This window comes from Girardinichthys multiradiatus, chromosome 3 (assembly GCF_021462225.1).
Source record: "Girardinichthys multiradiatus isolate DD_20200921_A chromosome 3, DD_fGirMul_XY1, whole genome shotgun sequence".
Classification (NCBI taxonomy): Eukaryota; Metazoa; Chordata; class Actinopteri; order Cyprinodontiformes; family Goodeidae; genus Girardinichthys; species Girardinichthys multiradiatus.
The window spans coordinates 10,364,509-10,382,856 of NC_061796.1; the positions used below are offsets into that span (position 1 = coordinate 10,364,509).

Consider the following 18,348-nt stretch of genomic DNA (forward strand, 5'->3'; position numbering starts at 1 on the left):
GCAACACCACAGGAATATCCTCAAAAGCGTTTTACTGGAAAGCACCTCAGGTAGCGCTTCTCACATTGCCCATGGTAGGACCCTGTACTGACGGGAAAACAAGTTCAGTATTCCTAGGAACCTAAATTTATTTAATAAAAACAGCAACTTTTTATTGTAATGGCATTCAAATATATATTTTTTTCTTTTTAATGGTTTATATTTGGATCAGCATAGTGATGCAGCTGTTAGCACTTTTGCTGGACGAAGGTCCTGGGGTCAAATACTGCAAGGGTTCCCTCCTTGGACTTTGGCTATGTCCTATATCCAAAAACAGAATAACTTAACTGGTTACTTTAAATTCCCCTTATTACCCTAGGTATGAGTATGTGTTTGAGCATTTACTCTGTTCTTCATGGTTCTGTGTTGTCTAATGGGTAAACACATTGTTGATGTCATTCCAGGAACACAGGTTTTGACCAATTACGTAGGTTTTGATCAAAATAAAAATTAACTGCAAATTAAAGAACAAATAAACTATATTTATTTATTTACTTATTTATTTCTGTTTTTGCTATTTATTAAATTAAGCATTTTATTACTTACATTTTTTTTTTTGATTTTATGGTGGTCCACACATAAAAGCAAAGACAAAATATATTACCAAAAGAAGTATGTCAAAAATAGGGAGATTGTTGAAGTTAAATTAATAAAACAGACAAGCAATCATTATCAATACCACAGCTAATAAAAACCTGATCCCTTACTTATCATTGCTCTATGTTAGGAAAATAACCTCTAATAACTTTGAAATTTAAATGGCAAGACATCATGAGAGTCTGGGGCAAAAATATTGCCAATCTGGGCATGTTTCCTTTTATAAATTGGCATCACTGCTATGGCAGACCCAGTGACATGCAGAGAGATCTAGCATCAGGTTGGCAGTTGTAGATATGCCATCAAACAATATCAAAATGATTGTTTTCTTTAACACACCTTAACAACCACTGCTACTTTTAAGTATAATGTTTTAGAAAAAGAGGGATAATGTGCAGCAAGGTGGATAAGGACTTAGAATGAATGGAATTAAAATCTGCAGGGCTCAGTATAAATATCTTTTCCACCTCTTCCTCTTATTAATTGATGGCATCTACATATTTCTCCCTTTGTGTAAGATTTTTTACTTAGTTTTAAAATGAGTCCATGTGGCTGTCCTCCCGTATATACTCAAATGAAAGTTGAGAAAATTTGTTTAGCAGCGCTGTTGATGACCTCGTGCTGCAGGGGCTGCTTTTAACTGAACTCTATTACATACGCAAAGAATCTGAGTCTCCTTAATAAGTGGCACATTTTGCCACACCCACAATTCTCAATGTACTTGTTAATGTTCTACATTAACAAATACATTCTACACATATTCATCAAAACAAAGGCAGACCAGAACTGTTTCTGCTTGTGCTGACACAAAAATGCAAAAACGCAAGGATGATGCAGTTTCACAACCAGTCACCAGCCAGAACACAAGAGAGCAATATTGAGGTATGTCTGTTAAGCTATTCTTAACTTCAGGGTTTCCGTGCTGTCTTAAAGTGATTCAGTTACTGTAAGGTGACACTGAAAACTGCTTTTAACAAAGACTCTAAGATAGGTAGTACCTGCTCTACCTATCCTGGTGTCCCGTTATAGGGCAATACATACTTCTAATGTTAAATATTGTGAAAGGCACAAATGCTTGGATTTAAATGACAAAAGTTAGGTTTAGTTTGTTACCTAAAGCCTTTGGTTATGAACTGCTTGGGTATTGGATCACCAGATGACAGGTTCCTAACTGTTTGATATAATCTGTTACCCTCAAGATTGTAACTTAAAAAGCAAATAGTCTAATATAAAACATTTCAATTTATATTACATGTATATACATTATCTTTATATTGAATAAAAGGTAGTTAAACATATAAGTATTGTAAATTATATTAATGTCATGTTCATTTATGTTCAATTAGAAGTTGCATTGTGAAAAAATATATACCAGTCTTCACAGGGTTAAACCTTCACTCCAAACTTTGACAATAGTTTTTTTTTTTTTATTCCCCAACAAACCTGAGGGCCTTATTTGTATGTTTCATTGAACCTCCTGCAACAATGGAAAATGGAAACAAAGGTCAGTGTTAAGTCTCCCTGGCTTTTGTTCTTTAAAACAACAATACTGTATTGATCTGTCCTGAATGATAAACACAAATGTCTTGGTAAAACACAGTCTCTTTTGACCTTTAGCAATTACTTTTACATGGTTTTAGTGTTTCTGTGGAGGGAGAAAAAATGCCCAACTTATTTTCTTCTGTTGTTCTTTTTTTTTATTTTTTTTGCAGTTATTTGAGAAGACCCTCATTCACTATGATAAACTTTAGTTTTATTATGCAGAAGCTGCTATTTACACTATGCCAGTACAGTGAGAACAATGTGAGATGTTTTTTTTTCATATGCAAGTAAAAGTTTAAATCTTACCATGTTTTTTTACAATATATTTGATTTCGTTTCCATTTTTTCAATTATATTTTTGGGCCCTTCATTGCTTGCCTGATTGACGTTGGTGAAAATATAATATCTAGTTGTTCATCACACTTTTTACTGAGACTGTGCAGCTGTGCAACATCTGATAATTTACTTACATTTACATGGCTACGACTCTAGTCTTGTGTGTCATTAACTGTCTTTTTAACTAAACTAAGTTTAGTTAAAATACATTATTTAGGCTAATTTTAAACAGATAGTTAAGAACTGAGCTGCTTGATTTATCTGGTGAAGTGCTTCACCAAGTGTCAAAGTTGAAGTGTGTCATCATGACCTGTGATTACATCCTCTTGACCCTTCCTACAAGCTTGAAAACAGCTGCAGATTACAAAGCCAGACTTTGTTTAGGGATCTACAACTATTGGTGTACCCAGTAATATAACCAATCTGTCTACAAATAATATTATCTGCTGTTTTACATCTGATTCAGCATGCACCAAAAAGCAAAACATTTGCATTGCATTGTTTTTTTTTTCATTCTCAACATTTGTGATTCTAAATTTGAGCTCTAAAAAAAGAGCTGAAGTTCTTCTGATCAGCTTACAACGACTGAGATGATGAAAAGCAAATGCACCTCAGGCTGACACTTCTTGACCTGTGGAAAGACTGCAGGGAGGTGATGGCAGCAGGGGGCTGATAAAGGCCAGTCGCAGGGGGCTGAAGGTGCATCACAGACATGTTCTTTTGGCAGCAGGGCTCTGGCCATAAATGCAAGCTATCACACACACACACACACACACACACACACACACACACACACACACACACACACACAAACACACACACACACCAGTCCAGACATACACACTGACCCTATCCTATCGGCAACTGTTGAGGAAGGATAACAGGAGGCACTTACGATCTTAAAGTGGTGGGGTACAATGTCTACACCTCAGTGTGGTGGCAGAATGATGTCAGAATTTAAATCTGCCATTTACCACAAAGCTTAATGTTGAGGGGATCATGAATGGTTTCGGGCTCAAACAACCTAAAACAACACAATCATTCTTTCTAAGCTAAATCATTTTATTTAATTTGCAGAAATAAACAGGTCTTGGCTCTACACAAACTTAGATTTTGATGAAATCCAATCCTGTTTGCTGCAGTCATTAATAAAAACACTAGACTGTACTGAATTTTATTGGCATTTTCTTTGGTAGACGGACAGCAAAAGTGCAAAATTGTATAGTGGAAGGAAAAAGATACATGGCTCTTTTAGAAATCTGAAAATTGGGCTTGCAGATCTATTGGGCCCACCTTGAATGAATTTATTGTAGAACCACATTTTGCAGCAATTACAGGTTCAAGCTAACTTTGCACATTTAAAAACTAAAATGTTTTCTTTAAACTTCTAAGTGAAATAGCTCGAATTATATTCTAATTCTTGGACATGCTTTGATATAAACCATTGCTTTGTAGCATTGACAGTATGTTCAGGGTTGTTGTACTGCTGGAAGATGGATCTCTGCCCCAGTCTCAGGTTTTTGCAATGTCTAATACGCTTTCATTCAGGAATGGCTTGTATTGAGCTCTGTTTGTCTTCCCATGAGCTTACCTATCACTGCTAAAAAATGCATCCCTGCAACATAATGCTGCCACCACCATGTTTTACTGTGGGGTTGGTGTGGTCAGAGTGATGTGCTGTGAAGTGTTATTTTTTCACCACACATAGTGCTTTGCATGTAGGGCAAAAAGCTAATTATGGTGTCATCTGACCAGAGCACTTTCAAATTTTCATGTCCACTACATGGTTGTGGAAAACTGCTGATTAATGCGTTACCATAAGCATCTTGGCTGATTCTCTAATGTCTTGGTAGGTTTGCGATTGTGCCAAACTCTTTCCATTTTTATTTGATGATGGTTGAACTGTGATTTGTGAGAAGCCCAAAGGTTGGTATTTTTCAATTGATTTATTTGTTTTATTGATTTTATAATTCAGTATTCAGTACAAGTTACATACAGTGGGAGAAAGAAGATATTAGTGTGAATGTTATGTGATTTTCAAAGATTTTATACTCAAGGAGCAGCCAATGTCCATAGCCAAGAGAATTTCCTTCAGACAATAAAAATAATCCAAAACAAATACATATTTTGTTTTTAACAGTAGCTCTCCTTTTCAAAAATGTTATCCCTTGTCTGTCTGGTACATTTCTAGGCCTTCATGATGTTGTTTGTTCAATAACATTTCTTACTGAACCTTTGAAGCTTTTACATAAATGCAGTATTTAAATTGAGATTAAATGACACAAATGTGCACTCTATGAATAAAGTGACTTCTGAAAGCAAGTGGTTGCAGTAAATCTTATTTAGTGAAATTTTCAGATTTTTATATGAGAAAAAGAGCTAAAAACCATATGTTAGTTGTCTTAGACTTCACAGCAATGTGCTGCATTTTATTAGTCGATCACATAAAATCCAAATAAAATTACATGAAGTTTATGGTTGTAATGTAACAAAATTTTTTTTAAAAACTTCTAGGGGTATCAATGCTTTAGCAGTACATGCTAAAAAGGAATCTGCTTTATTTCATCAGGAAATTAAGCATTGATCCTCAAAGGGGCCATGAGATCATTCATTTTTTTTATGTCTGTCGTATTTGTGTGCAATCTTTACACACTCTGTACACTGTGTGATCATGCTTTACACAATTTCATTTAAGGCTTGATCACATTAGTGCTATTCTCACCATATTAATGTTAGCCAACGAATAGATTAAATATTCAATTAGGGCCCCATGCATACAACTGTGACATCGCATGTTATGGGGGCGATTCTCTGTGTGCGTGTGAGAGGCAAAGAGAGTTCAAGTGTGTGTCTGCTGATGTGTAATGATGTGTAAATATATTTATGGCTCAGGGTCACAGAGGTATTAACCTGACCCAGTCTGCCTTTCCCTCTGGGGCAACCTCCACACTAGTGATTGTTCGGCATCCTTGGCCCCTCTTGTTTGTGGGTCCTCTATAAAGGAACCAAGTGTTTGATGTAAATATTGTTTAAGAAATATCTGAAAATGTTTATGTTCCTTTTAAGATATTGTTTAAAATTGCAAACATTCATGTTGCACAAGTGGCGTCTTTGTCCATGCAGTGACATCAAGTATACTAATCATATAATTTTTCCATTGCAGGAGGAATGCTGTGCTTAGATAAGTGTTGGTTTTACCAAGTTGGCTAGGCCCATCAGTTAAATGTCCCATCACCCTGGCATGTGCCAAAGGCCTACATCTTATTCAAGTTTAAAACCTCTAATTGGTAACGTTTAAAAGACGTTTAAGTGTGCCCTTTCCTCTCCCTTTTCTCATTTCCCATTTAATGTGTTGTGTCAAAGTCTATTACCTCAGTTGGACATTTCTGTCCCTTATGTTGAAAAAAAGGAATAGGGAGGGGGTGAGGGTGACGAGAGAGTGAAAGGTAAGATGGGGTGGATGGGGGGTTAAAAAAAGAGAAGCCATCAGCTGAGGTTTGCCAGGTCGATAAAGCTTTTAGATTTGGAGATGTTTTCAGGGGGAGCCTATTTCCTGCGGCTAAGAGTTGTTAATGGAGCTTAAGGAATTATCTTATGACTCTCGGTTCGAGAGCAGTTTATTTCTAACCTGGGCCCCCTGCTCCCTATGTCGGAGTGGTGGAATATGCTGCTGTCAGAGCAGCTTAATGAAAAGTAACGCGTCGCTGATTACAGTTGTATTTGGCCCCTATGTAAAAAGCCCCTGTTAATTTACCATCTCGCTCCCCCTGTGTGTTCGTATTTGCCACGGCTGAATGATTTAGTTATACCAGCCTTGCCGTTCTGCACACAGGATTTGTCCCCTTCTCTTACTTCTATGTACTGCCTTATGTCTCTTTCTCTCGAAAGAAATGCCGTTTGGTTTAGAGGCCTAATCTTTATGCTAAATTCATTAGATGGTGATACTGTTAATGGTTAATTCTTTGCTATTTTCTACCATGACCAACTTCATATGAAAGGTAAACAGTGTTCAAAGAAGAGAAAGTAAATCTATTTGTTTTTCTAATTGGGGCTTTTATATATAGATATCTTTTTCACCCAAAAAGGGGATCTCAGTTGTTGGCTCTTTTGCCATTAAAATTCATCACTAAAGCCCTCCTCCCCTCTCTCTCACAGGACAGACAGAGTCCCCTGAGTGCTCCACTTTCGCCATTACTGTCAAGTACCCTTGACTCCTTTTCTTTTTGCCCTTTTATCTACACCAACTAATTTGAGTTCCTTTGCCCTTTTCAGATGACGTGAGAGCCTCTCACATAAAAAAAAAAAAAAACAAAAAACCTTTTTACATTTCTCAGAAGGTGAGTCAATGTCCAGTTTTCATTTTTATTTATTTTTTCTGTATGGGGGCCTGTCTCTTGAAATTAGAGGTGTGGAGGGGGCACAACTTCACCCTAAGGGCAAAGATAAACTTAAACAGCTGCTTAAGGGTGTAAACCCAAGAGGGCCACCATGAGCACTAAAATTGTAGCAAGAATCAGGCTAACAAATGTATCAATTGTCTTTGTGCAATGTACCAATAATTGTCTTGATGATTAAAATGTCTTTATGGAAATCAGTGGGGTCAAAATGTAAATTGTTTGTTCAGAACAAAATATGACAGTGGTGGTTCTTGAACAAATGGTGCCATGGGTGAGCCTCTCTCAGGGACACCATTCTTCAGCTGCCCCACAAACAACCAAAACACACACCCCACTCCATTGACAACTCCCACTGGAATTGCATTTTTAAAAGTTTCTATTTGGTTTAGTATAATCCAGTCTAGGTCTGACGAGTCTAATGACATAAGAGTTTGAACTGCGTTATGGCAAATGAGCATCAGAAACTCGTTGAGCATGCCGTGCCTATAGTGTCTCAAGTCCTTGCAGGTGCATTCACCATACAACCACATAAACTCCTTAAAAACTATCATAAAATAACTTAGAGCCTATGTGTAAAACATACATGTTAAAAAAATTATATAAAGGGGGTATTACTTGGATGTGCGAAGTGATGTTAGTTTGATTTTGTCCCAAATCAAATTGTGTTTAGGACCCCATACATTTTTAGACCGACTCTGCAGTACCTGTATGAAAATTATTTTCTTCAAATGATTTTCTCTGCTATTTGAACCTGTTAGTGGACGTATGGTGAATATCTTACCCTTTTGACAGCCCCACAGTGAATGATAAGCTGAACCGTTTCGATAATATTATCAGAGAGGGAGAAGAGGTGAGGGGGGAAATCGATAGCTTGACATGAAATATGACTGTAAACATCCCAATTACTGGCTGTTTAGAGGGAATTAATGAGGCAGATCTTAGATACAGATATTGGCCTGTCTTGGCTTTGAGCTGTTTTATTTTCTTGCTGTCACTAAATAGAAATTGATGTTTTCTTTACAATTTGACAATAAATGAAAGAAGGCTGTCTAATTTGTCATGATTCAAAAATGATATGAAATGCATACCGAATACATTTTAGTGACCCGCTAAGTCGTTTTCTAGGAAAGAGCGTCTTCAGCACCTTGGACAGCAACCCTCAGCATTAACCCGACATGACAAGCTCTTCTTCAGAAAGCGACTGCTTTTATTTTCAGTGAACAAAGTTGAAACGCTCTCATTCACTTCCTCAGAATGAGCAGTGCATATACGAGACTTTTTTTCTTCTTTTTAATAGTGATTTTAATTTGCCGAGACTTAAATTATGCTCAATTAATTACATTTGCATGCTCATAGTAAAAGAAATCTTGAAAAAAACTCGCAAGCCTACTTTTTTCTCCGAGTCGAAAACTGTTAATTATACATTTTTTATTTATTTCTGTGCGTGCGTTGGGTTAAATGAACCAATCTGATCCGGATGTTTTACGTCTGTAACAGTTTATGGATACAGGCAAAAATAATAAAACATAAAGGAACAGTGGAGGCTTAACAGGCTTATCCACCTCGTTTCTTAGTTCCAAAAGAAGTCTTTATTTGTGGTTGGGTTGGGTTACGTTAGGAGCAAAAAAGTTTGTTCATTGTTTTTGGGAAACTCATGGCACTGTCTTTGAGCGGATCTTGGTGCTGCTGCAAGGCCGCCGCGCTCCTCTCCGTCTCCAGAACGCTGCCTTTGGTGTTCGTGGTCCAGGAGACGGTGGTGTTGGTCAAAGCCTGGCTCAAAGTGCTATGCCTGAAGAGGGGGTCGTGGAACACCCCGTCCACCCAGTTCCTCAGCGTGGTGACCGGCGAGTCCTGCCGGTTCTCCAGGCCGGTCACGGGGGAGGTCGCAGCGGGGGACGGGGTGAGCGAGGAAGGAGGCGCCTGGCACCTCAGCATGCAGGACGGATATTCAGTCTGGTTCAGGGACGTTGCGGTCTGAGCCAAAGACCAGATCCGAGGCTTGCCGTCTAATAATTGATGACCCTGCTGCTGTTGCTGCTGACTGTAGCACGATTTTGCCTGCTGTATGCTGTCCGGCTGGAACTCCTCCGGGTTCGTTTTGAGGCAGGTTTTAACTAAGTCCTGCTCCCCGCAGAGAGAAACGGGGACAGAGATTTTCAGAGAGGCGTTCTTAACGAGGTGCTCGGCGGAGCAATCGGTTGTCGTCGACATGTGCGTGTTCATGTGGTATCGATGCTTCAACTCACACTCAGAGCTTTCAGACTCAAGCGTGTCAAAATCATCCAGGTCGCTCAACTGGAGTTCCTTATCAGCTTGACTTCTGGTTTCTGGGAGATCAAGGATGGAAAAGGAGAAAGAAGTCATTTGACAAACGCGTTCAGTGGCCTACAGAACAGGAGACCACACAATCTTTAAATCTAAGTCACCAAATATATAATTTAAAATACATTTTAAAAGCATGTCAATAGCAAAAACAAAACAAACAAACAAAAAAAACAAAAAAACGGATTGCCTACTGAAAAGGTGTCAAGGGCTGTGTGCCTCTTTGTTAAAAATTGTTTACAAAAGTCGATATATTTGCGGCCTATATTATGCTAAAAACAGTTGTAGACAACTTTTGTGCATGCTTTTGGAAGTGAGGATTAAAAGTGCCACAGAATTTTCCATTTTTCGAATTTTAACAATATAAAATACGATTCAACCTTTATCTTAATGTACTGCATTACAATAACCCTAGTCTTTTCGGGAGTTTTAACAAAATAAAACACCGTCGCCAAAAACGCAAACTTCCTTTGTAGTGGAAGTGAAATTGAGAAAAATTATATTTGTCTTTAGATCTGATAATTGTGACATCTTTACACAGCAAAATCTAGCCTGCACAGTAATGCAAAAAAGAGAAAAAGTTTCAATCATTTCTTTGCCTACCTGTTAATCAAGGTGGTGCAGTGGCAAGCATTAGAAGAACCACAAACTTGTATTTCTTTAGAACTTTTTAAAAGTAAGATATAGGGTTGCTGAAACCTCACTTATATATGTATATATATATATATATATATATAATATATACATATATATATATATATATATATATATATATATATATATATATATATATATATATATATAAGGACAAGTTTAACACAGTAAGTTACAATGAACAAACACAAATTCCATTCTAATGTGTAAAAATGTATTAAGCTTTAAGTAGAATGTTTTATTAAGCCATTTACATGTGCATACAAGTGACTTTGTCTTATTGATTCTTTTCTTCTTGTTTAAATTTTCAAACTTAATCATTTGAGTTTTATTGCATTTTTAAAAATGCACTTTTATATGCCTTTCACAAAATCACCTTCCATTTTTCTATTATTTTGCCAAGCAGCGAGGAATCTTGACACTAACCATCATCGGTATTCTCGCTTTTTATCTGCCCCTCCTGAGACCCCTCCTCATCCTCGTCATATCTCTTCTCCTCTGAGCCCTTGTTTCTGGGCGGCCACGTCATCTTGTTCTCTTTCTTCAGCCTCCTCCGAGCATTCGCAAACCAGGTGGAGACCTGTGTCAGGGTCATCTTGGTGATGATGGCCAACATGATCTTCTCCCCTTTAGTTGGGTACGGGTTCTTTCTGTGCTCTTGCAGCCAGGCCTTCAGGGTGCTGGTGGTCTCACGGGTGGCATTCTTTCGCCTTGTCCCACCATCCATAGAACCATATCTGTGAATAAGTGAAATACAAGGAAATCCTGGATTGAGGGAGTATATACTATTGTACTATTTACTGTGCAACAATTTGTCTTCAAAAAACCTTAAATTGCCCAGAAATCATGCATTACGACTTCATAAGACCTTCCAACTTTGTTCATCTTAAAGAACATTTCTGTCACAAACACCTTTCATTAGACAGCAAAAAATATGATATGGAGGAACATGGAAGCACAATGTACTGTGAATTATATATATTTTTTTGTTAAAACAGCTTTCCAAAAGTTCAAACATAACACTGAATGAAAAAACATTTCTGCTACATTAATTGAAACTTTATACCACTATACTAAACATATAAAGATAAGGGAAACAATGATTTCCAACAGAACCTCCTTGACACCATGAGCTCTAAAGTATGGCATAACAATTTTAATTAATTTTGTAATCTTATGGTTGCCTCACTTGATCCCCACCTCCTTCTATGTATTTCCCAGTGAAACCATTCTTTGAGAAGCATATGTACCTTTTCCTACTTTTACCTCTTCCACAAATGCAAACCATAAACCTCCATTTAAAATGCATGGTGTTGATTTTCAGTCAGCAGTGAGCTGTAAAAACTCCTCTCATGGGAATCTTTTTATGAGGCATTTATTGCTCCGTCTGGCTTAGTGCAGGTCAAGCACTGCTAAGGGAATCAGAAAAAGAAGGAAAGCGTTCACCTTTCCCTACCCCACGTTGTTTCCTCTCATATAAAATAGACTTTAAAATTGCTTTATTGAGTGTAATAATGAGCCCTCAGGTAAAAGGCGGGTGTAGACATTGTGGTACTCCTGCAGGCCTGCTTGTCCATCACAGTGCCATACAGATTTTATGGTCTTTATTTCTTGTTTGCTCTATAAAGATTTGTGCAGACATTTATCTCTGCTTAAATTTGATTGAATGGGCATGAATGTGTCAAAGAAGCTGATGCACGTCATTATTTAGTTTATGTAAAGGTAATTTTTCTGCAGGACTATGAGGACCTATTACAACATTTATCATCAAGACGACCCATCTGATCAAAGAGCACTCAGTATTAAAAATGGTTATCTGTGACATGAATTTCTGTTGTGTCACTTCCTTCAGCTTGTATGGTTATTCTCAAAGTGAATGAGTGAATGACTTATTCAAAGGTCCATTTGCATGTTATCCTATATTTGATAAAACCTTCAACATGGCACACTCTTCAAGGCTGTGAAGAGTCCTCAGGTTTTGATGACAGGAGAACAGGATCTTTTGAGTGAAACTTCCAATCAGAAAAGAAAGAGGAGCTGAACCTCTGTTTTAATTTTATGTCTAAGAACTCACCCTCACCTCTTAGGTTAACCTTGAGAGTTGTTTTTGCTCTAAAGTTGACTTACAATCTCTATTTTGTTACCAAGAGCTTACAGTCTTTCTTATATTGTCACCCTGACATAAATGTCACAGGACACTTAACTCTTCCTACCCTTAAATCTGTACTGTACTATTTGAAAGCCGGCTATTCACATGAAAAATAATCACAATACTAACATAATTGTTCTACCACTATTATTTGAAAAAACAACTATGACAGATTTAACCTACCTGTCGTACTGATACTGTCCCAAGGTAGGATCATAAGGGTAGTAAGCAGTTGCCTGGGTGATTCCCGCATGCGCAGAAGCTGCAGCATCTTTAGTATCAAATGTACCCTGCAAACATATGTGTGATAAAATAAGCACCTCAGTCCAGGTGGAACATGGCTCACATGATTGTTGAGTACATAGCTGTTCAAGAGGTTGACCACTGATGGAAAGAAGGTGGAAAAAAGCATATTGAATATAAAACACCAAATTAAAGTTAAGAATGGTTAATTTACTAAAACATAAAAAAAAGTTTTTCTTTTAACTGCTTAAACTAAAACTTTAAAAATGGGTTTTCATCAAAACAAAAACAGAAATATATTGCTCCCTAACCTATCTATAGCTACTTTACAACATTCATTTATTTTCAGAAAAGTTACATGTATTATTTGCTGGAATAGTACTGTTAATGCCTTACCTAAATAAATCCAATTCTGAATCATTTTGTTTGAATTTTAGGTTGATGCATTGTTTCCATACATTAGTATGCCTAAAAATTTGTGACAATTTTAATGAAATCAAGTGTTGATATTTCTGCTCTTTAAATCTCCAATCCTTTTGTGATTTACAGTAAGATTTTTTTTTTCAGCAGTGTTGAAAAAATAAAACACTAAAGAAACTGACTAGAAATGCAAAAGGATAAGACATTTGTGAGTGCAGGTCATTAAAGATGGGAAGGGAGAGCCTTATTTAAGCACCCCGCGGCTCCATTAATCAATGCCAAGAGGGAAACACAGAAGAAGGGCTTACCAGCGAGTAGAAAGCCGACGCGTCTGTGCCGTATGTAACGTAATTTCCATAGCCCTGACTGCCCGTGTAGGGGGTGCCGTACACGCCCAGCGCGGCCGCTGAGCTCAGTTCATGCCTTGCCGTGGCCAGCAGTCGGCTCTCATACACGGGACAGTAGACCGGTGTCTGTCCCGACGCCGCTACCCCGGAGTCGGCTATGGATCTACCCGTGGACTCGCAGCAAGTGCTCAGAGAGTTGGTTGTCATCAGGAACTAAGAGAAAACCATCAGAAAATATATATAGGCCAGTGTTTGTCATGTTTGGACACTCTTTGATTAACTGATATTGAAGTTAGTATTAACAGCTTTTGTTTTGTAGATATAAAACTGGATGATTGAGTTAACTGTTCTACCATAAATGTGTTTTGCATTTGTTTAGGCATGTTATTGCTTTATAAATAATCACACAACTCATTGTTTGTTCATGTCAGAAAGTAAGCAATAAAACACAGCAAATTGGGATAAAAATGTTCGCGTTAAAGTGCCCAAAAGGAGCACTACGCTCTCCATGATTCAGATGAAACACGACTCTTTAACAAATACATCATGTTTTTTTCTATCACCGTTCCGTAATACCAAAAAGTATTTTTTATGGCTCAGAGCCAAAGCCAAACAGCAGCTGGCTTGTGGTGCGCTGTGTGCCGAACAAGTTGCCATGCGTGTTTCAGCGCAGATAAACATATGGTTGACATTACAGACGGGCTATTATCTTACAGAAATCAGTGAATGGGAGGTCGAGGGGCTCTCGGTGGAATCTGGTTACCCCTCGGTTTACCCCCTTTTCCCCTCCTCCGCTAGAAAGACACAGGTATCACTGGCTGCAATGCAATACCTTTCCGATAGCCGAATCTTGTCTAAAAGTGCGTAAAAGGATCAGGGCTTAAATCAATACGGGACTCGGTCACGGTAAGAGAAAAAGCCAAGTTCCACCACTCAAAATCCAAAAAGAAAGACAAACTTACTTGTGGAGCAGACGAGTACGGATATCCAAATTGTGGATATGACATGGTAGAGAGGTCCCTCGGTATCCAGAAATAAAGCGAGACTGAAGGTCTCCACTCCTGCGCAGACTGTGGCTCTGTTTCACTGTTCCAATTGATTGGCAAGCACAGGCTCCTAGGATGCTTATAGGGTGAAGCAGAGTAGCATGTTTAATTTGGGTACAAAAAGCACCCCTTTAGGAAAAAATCTTAATAATAAAATAATAATGAAAAAAAAAAAAAAAAAACATCGACCACAATCACACAGTTTTTTCCTTTTAAAGTATGTTACAAATAAATTAAAATGCCTGGAATAATCACTCGGTTGTCAGGTACATATTTTTGCCTTATAAAAAAGTAGTATAAAGGACGTCAGCTGCAGAGGCAGGTTGTTTTAAACTGCGAGGACTCTGACGTCAGATGTTTCCCACTCAGAAAATGGCCAGACTGCAACTTTAATATGCATTTTCTATCTCACAATGACGACACAAAAGAAGTACAAAATAACAACCAGCAAATATAAGAACATTGGATTATTAAAGGCATGTGCGGAAAAAGATATAACTTTAGTTGAATTGAGAATAATTTGGACTCCCGATCAATCAATTAGGCAAATCAGTGTCTTGACTGCGCAAACGTATGTATCAATTTAAATCCATTAGGCCTAATCAAATGCATTCTTATCATTCCTGCACACAAACGGTAATTACAAGAGGAGCTAATTGATTTTTAATTTAAAATGATCACATGAAGTAGGAAATAATGCAAATTCGTTTAAGACTCAATGCGTAAATTCATAAAAGAAATACGTGATCTTTGGAGTATTTTCTATCTATCTATCTATCTATCTATCTATCTATCTATCTATCTATCTATCTATCTATCTATCTATCTATCTATCTATCTATCTATCTATCTATCTATCTATCTATCTATCTATCTATCTATCTATCTATCTATCTATCTATCTATCTATCTATCTATCTATCTATCTATCTATCTATCTATCTATCTATCTATCTATCTATCTATCTATCTATCTATCTATCTATCTATCTATCTATCTATCTATCTATCTATCTATCTATCTATCTATCTATCTATCTATCTAATCATTTGGTGTTTTGGTCTTGTAGGACTGTCAGGGGGCAGTAACTAAACACCTACAAGCCACCAAACTGCAAGGCTCGCAACCAACCCGCTACCAGTGCGCGCTTGCTTTCTTGGAGAATCCCGGGCTGAGACATGTGGATAGCCCCGGGGGTCACTCCTCAAATTAATGATGATGTACTCCTCCTCCTTCTCCTCTTCTTTACCTCCTCCCTCCACCCCTCCCTCCCTTTTGCTCTCCTCTCCAGCTGGATCTCTGCCTGCCGGTGACAGGTCGATTGAGAGTGATTGATGACTATCTGGGGGACCGGGGCCAACATAATAATATGATACCGGCACCTCACAATAATTGCTCGCTTTCATTTACAGATGAAAGTGGCAATAAAGGAGTTGTAAAGACATGGACGGCTTGCGCTTCGGCTCAGAAACTTTTGTTTTGCTTCTTCGTTTTTGCGTTTTTTTTTTAAGCCATTTCGGATGCCTTGGGGTGGGCGGGCTCTATAAATTGTCACTTCTCTCATTCATTTTGACAAATTGAATTATAGGGGTTGAGTACCTCCAAGCAAACGGCCGCATTAAAGCAAAGGACAGAGGGGGGTTAAAAGAGATCAGCCAGCCCTTTTTAATTTGCATTAACTCTAATGACACCTTAACAACCAGTCGGAAGCACTCACTCACACCTACTGCAAATGCAGCTTCATTTTGTCTTATTCATTTAGACTGGGAGAAAAAAATCATTGGGGTTAATGTGACACACAGTGCATTAAGTAGGAGGCGGGGCCCAATTCATCCTTAGCATCACACCCAGCAGAGAAGCAACAGGGCCGGCAAAACGTTTTTTGAGGACCAAGCACAATTTTAATTTGGGGGCCTCACTTCCAAGTAAACACAGGGTGACTCCAGAAAGGTTTTTGAAGAAATGGCCTGATAAGGGCTACTAATATTCTTTGGGTTGCACAACAAAACTGAAAGCCATAGCAAAATGTCATTTTTTTCCTGCTTTCCACAGTGGGTACAAAAGGGGAAGAGAAGGAGAATAAAGATGATAGAAAGAACAGAAAAATACAATTTTTTTCAGTAAACCGTGCCAGTCAGCTGTGATGCTCCTAATTTTAAAACTGTACTTCTTTTTCTGTTAAAAAGTATTTGCTTTTATTGCTAGGATTATTTCTTTAAATTCTTGTTTTCACTCACTCACTCACTCACTCACTCACTCACTCACTCACTCACTCACTCACTCACTTTAAAAAACCAGGATAATGAAACATTTTAAATGTTGCTCAGTTTAATAATAAAAAAAACAATTAATAAATATTTTAACTTATATTGTACTGTCATCATAGATTGGAGCAATGTGGTAAATCTTATTAAAGCAATGTGGTAAAGCTTATTGGTCTATATAGAAACAGTAATATTGTGTGATCCCAGCTCAGACAGAAGCAGCATAAATTATTATATTAGCATTAAAATATCATATCATTTTCAAATTATGAAGGTTTACCTTCTTATGTGTATAGCTGGTGCCTTTGTGAACCTGTCTTTTTTTGTCATTCGAGAATTCTTAGGGCCTCCAACTTCCAGCTGGAGGCCCTAAGCGTCCAGCTGGCTTCGGGAAGCAATATAGGAAGTGCTGACTTTGGGGCGCGTCTGATGCATATCTTTTTCTTCACTTGTGTTTTATATTATCAAGGGTCTCCGGCTTTGTCAACTATTTGCATAAACCACTACACATACATAGAATGAGGCAGGCACAGCCTAAAAGAAGTACCACCACCCCTCCCCTCTGGTGTATACATTTTCATTATCCACTGTGTTATCCACTGTTATCAGGCGCACATAATAAAATATTTAGCCACACCAGTGTATGCTTTTAGACATAAAATGAAGGCGACAGCAGGAGATACTATTTGTTTAGCGTTTAAAGATTAAAAGAAAAGCTTCTGCTTTTTCCTTCACTTGAACAGATGTGGACAAGAAGGAAAGAAGGGATGCTTTCAGACTAAATTGGGGCAAGTGAAGGATAAAATGTATTTTTTTTTTCATTTCAAGACAAAAAGGGATTCCTTCTTAGCCTGATTACATTTTTCACTGGGGCTCCTCCCTTTGAAAGGAATTTGACATTAACTTCAGTTGATAAATTTAATCTTTTACATGTCCAAAAGTATAGACACACCTCATTCAAAAAATTTTCTTTATTTTCATGACTATGAATATTGTAGCTTCACACTGAAGGCATCAAAACTATGAATTAACACGTGGAATTATATACTGAACAAAAAATTGTGAAACAACTGAAAATATGTCTTATATTCTAGGTTCTTCAAAGTAGCCACCTTTTGCTTTGATTACTGCTCTGCACACTCTTGGCATTCTGTTGATGAGCTTCAAGAGGTAGTCACCTGAAATGGTTTTCACTTCACAGGTGTGCCCTGTCAGGTTTAATAAGTGCGATTTCAAGCCTAATAAATGGGGTTGGGACCATCAGTTGTGTTGTGCAGGAGGTGGAAACAGTACACAGTTGATAGTCCTACTGAATAGACTGTTAGAATTTGTATTATGGCAAGAAAAAAGCAGCTATGTAAAGAACAACGAGTGGCCATCATTACTTTAAGAAATGAAGGTCAGTCAGTCCGAACAATTGGGAAAAACTTTGAAAGTGTCCCCAAGTACAGTCGCAAAAACCATCAAGCGCTACAAAGAAACTGGCTCACATGAGGACCGCCCCAGGAAAGGAAGACCAAGAGTCACCTCTGCTGCGGACGATAATTTCATCCGAGTCACCAGCCTCAGAAATCACACGTTAACAGCAGCTCAGATTAGAGAACAGGTCAATGCCACACAGAGTTCTAGCAGCAGACACATCTCTAAAACAACTGTTAAGAGGAGACAGTGTGAATCAGGCCTTCATGGTAAAATAGTTGCTAGGGAACCACTGCTGAGGACAGGCAACAAGCAGAAGAGACTTGTTTGGGCTAAAGAACTCAAGGAATGGACATTAGACCAGTGGAAATCTGTGCTTTGGTCTGATGAGTCCAAGCTTGAGATCTTTGGTTCCAACCACCGTGACTTTGTGCGGCCCAGAAGAGGTGAACGGATGGACTCTACATCCCTGGTTCCCACCGTGAAGCATGGAGGAGGAGGTGTGATGGTGTGGGGGTGCTTTGCTGGTGACACTGTTGGGGATTTATTCAAAATTGAAGGGATACTGAACC

At 38.1% G+C, this 18,348-nt stretch overlaps 1 protein-coding gene across 1 annotated transcript; it reads right to left on the reverse strand.

Moving 5' to 3' along the window:
- Window positions 1–8,097: 8,097 nt before the first annotated feature.
- Window positions 8,098–14,388, reverse strand: irx4a (iroquois homeobox 4a). The gene is made up of 5 exons (XM_047361527.1): window positions 14,009–14,388; window positions 13,008–13,259; window positions 12,220–12,326; window positions 10,314–10,624; window positions 8,098–9,238 (listed from the first exon to the last, which is right to left on the reverse strand). The coding sequence occupies exons 1-5, from the start codon at window positions 14,051–14,053 to the stop codon at window positions 8,526–8,528; spliced, it is 1,428 nt and encodes a 475-aa protein (XP_047217483.1). The 5' UTR covers window positions 14,054–14,388; the 3' UTR covers window positions 8,098–8,525.
- Between the last annotated feature and the right edge of the window lie 3,960 nt (window positions 14,389–18,348).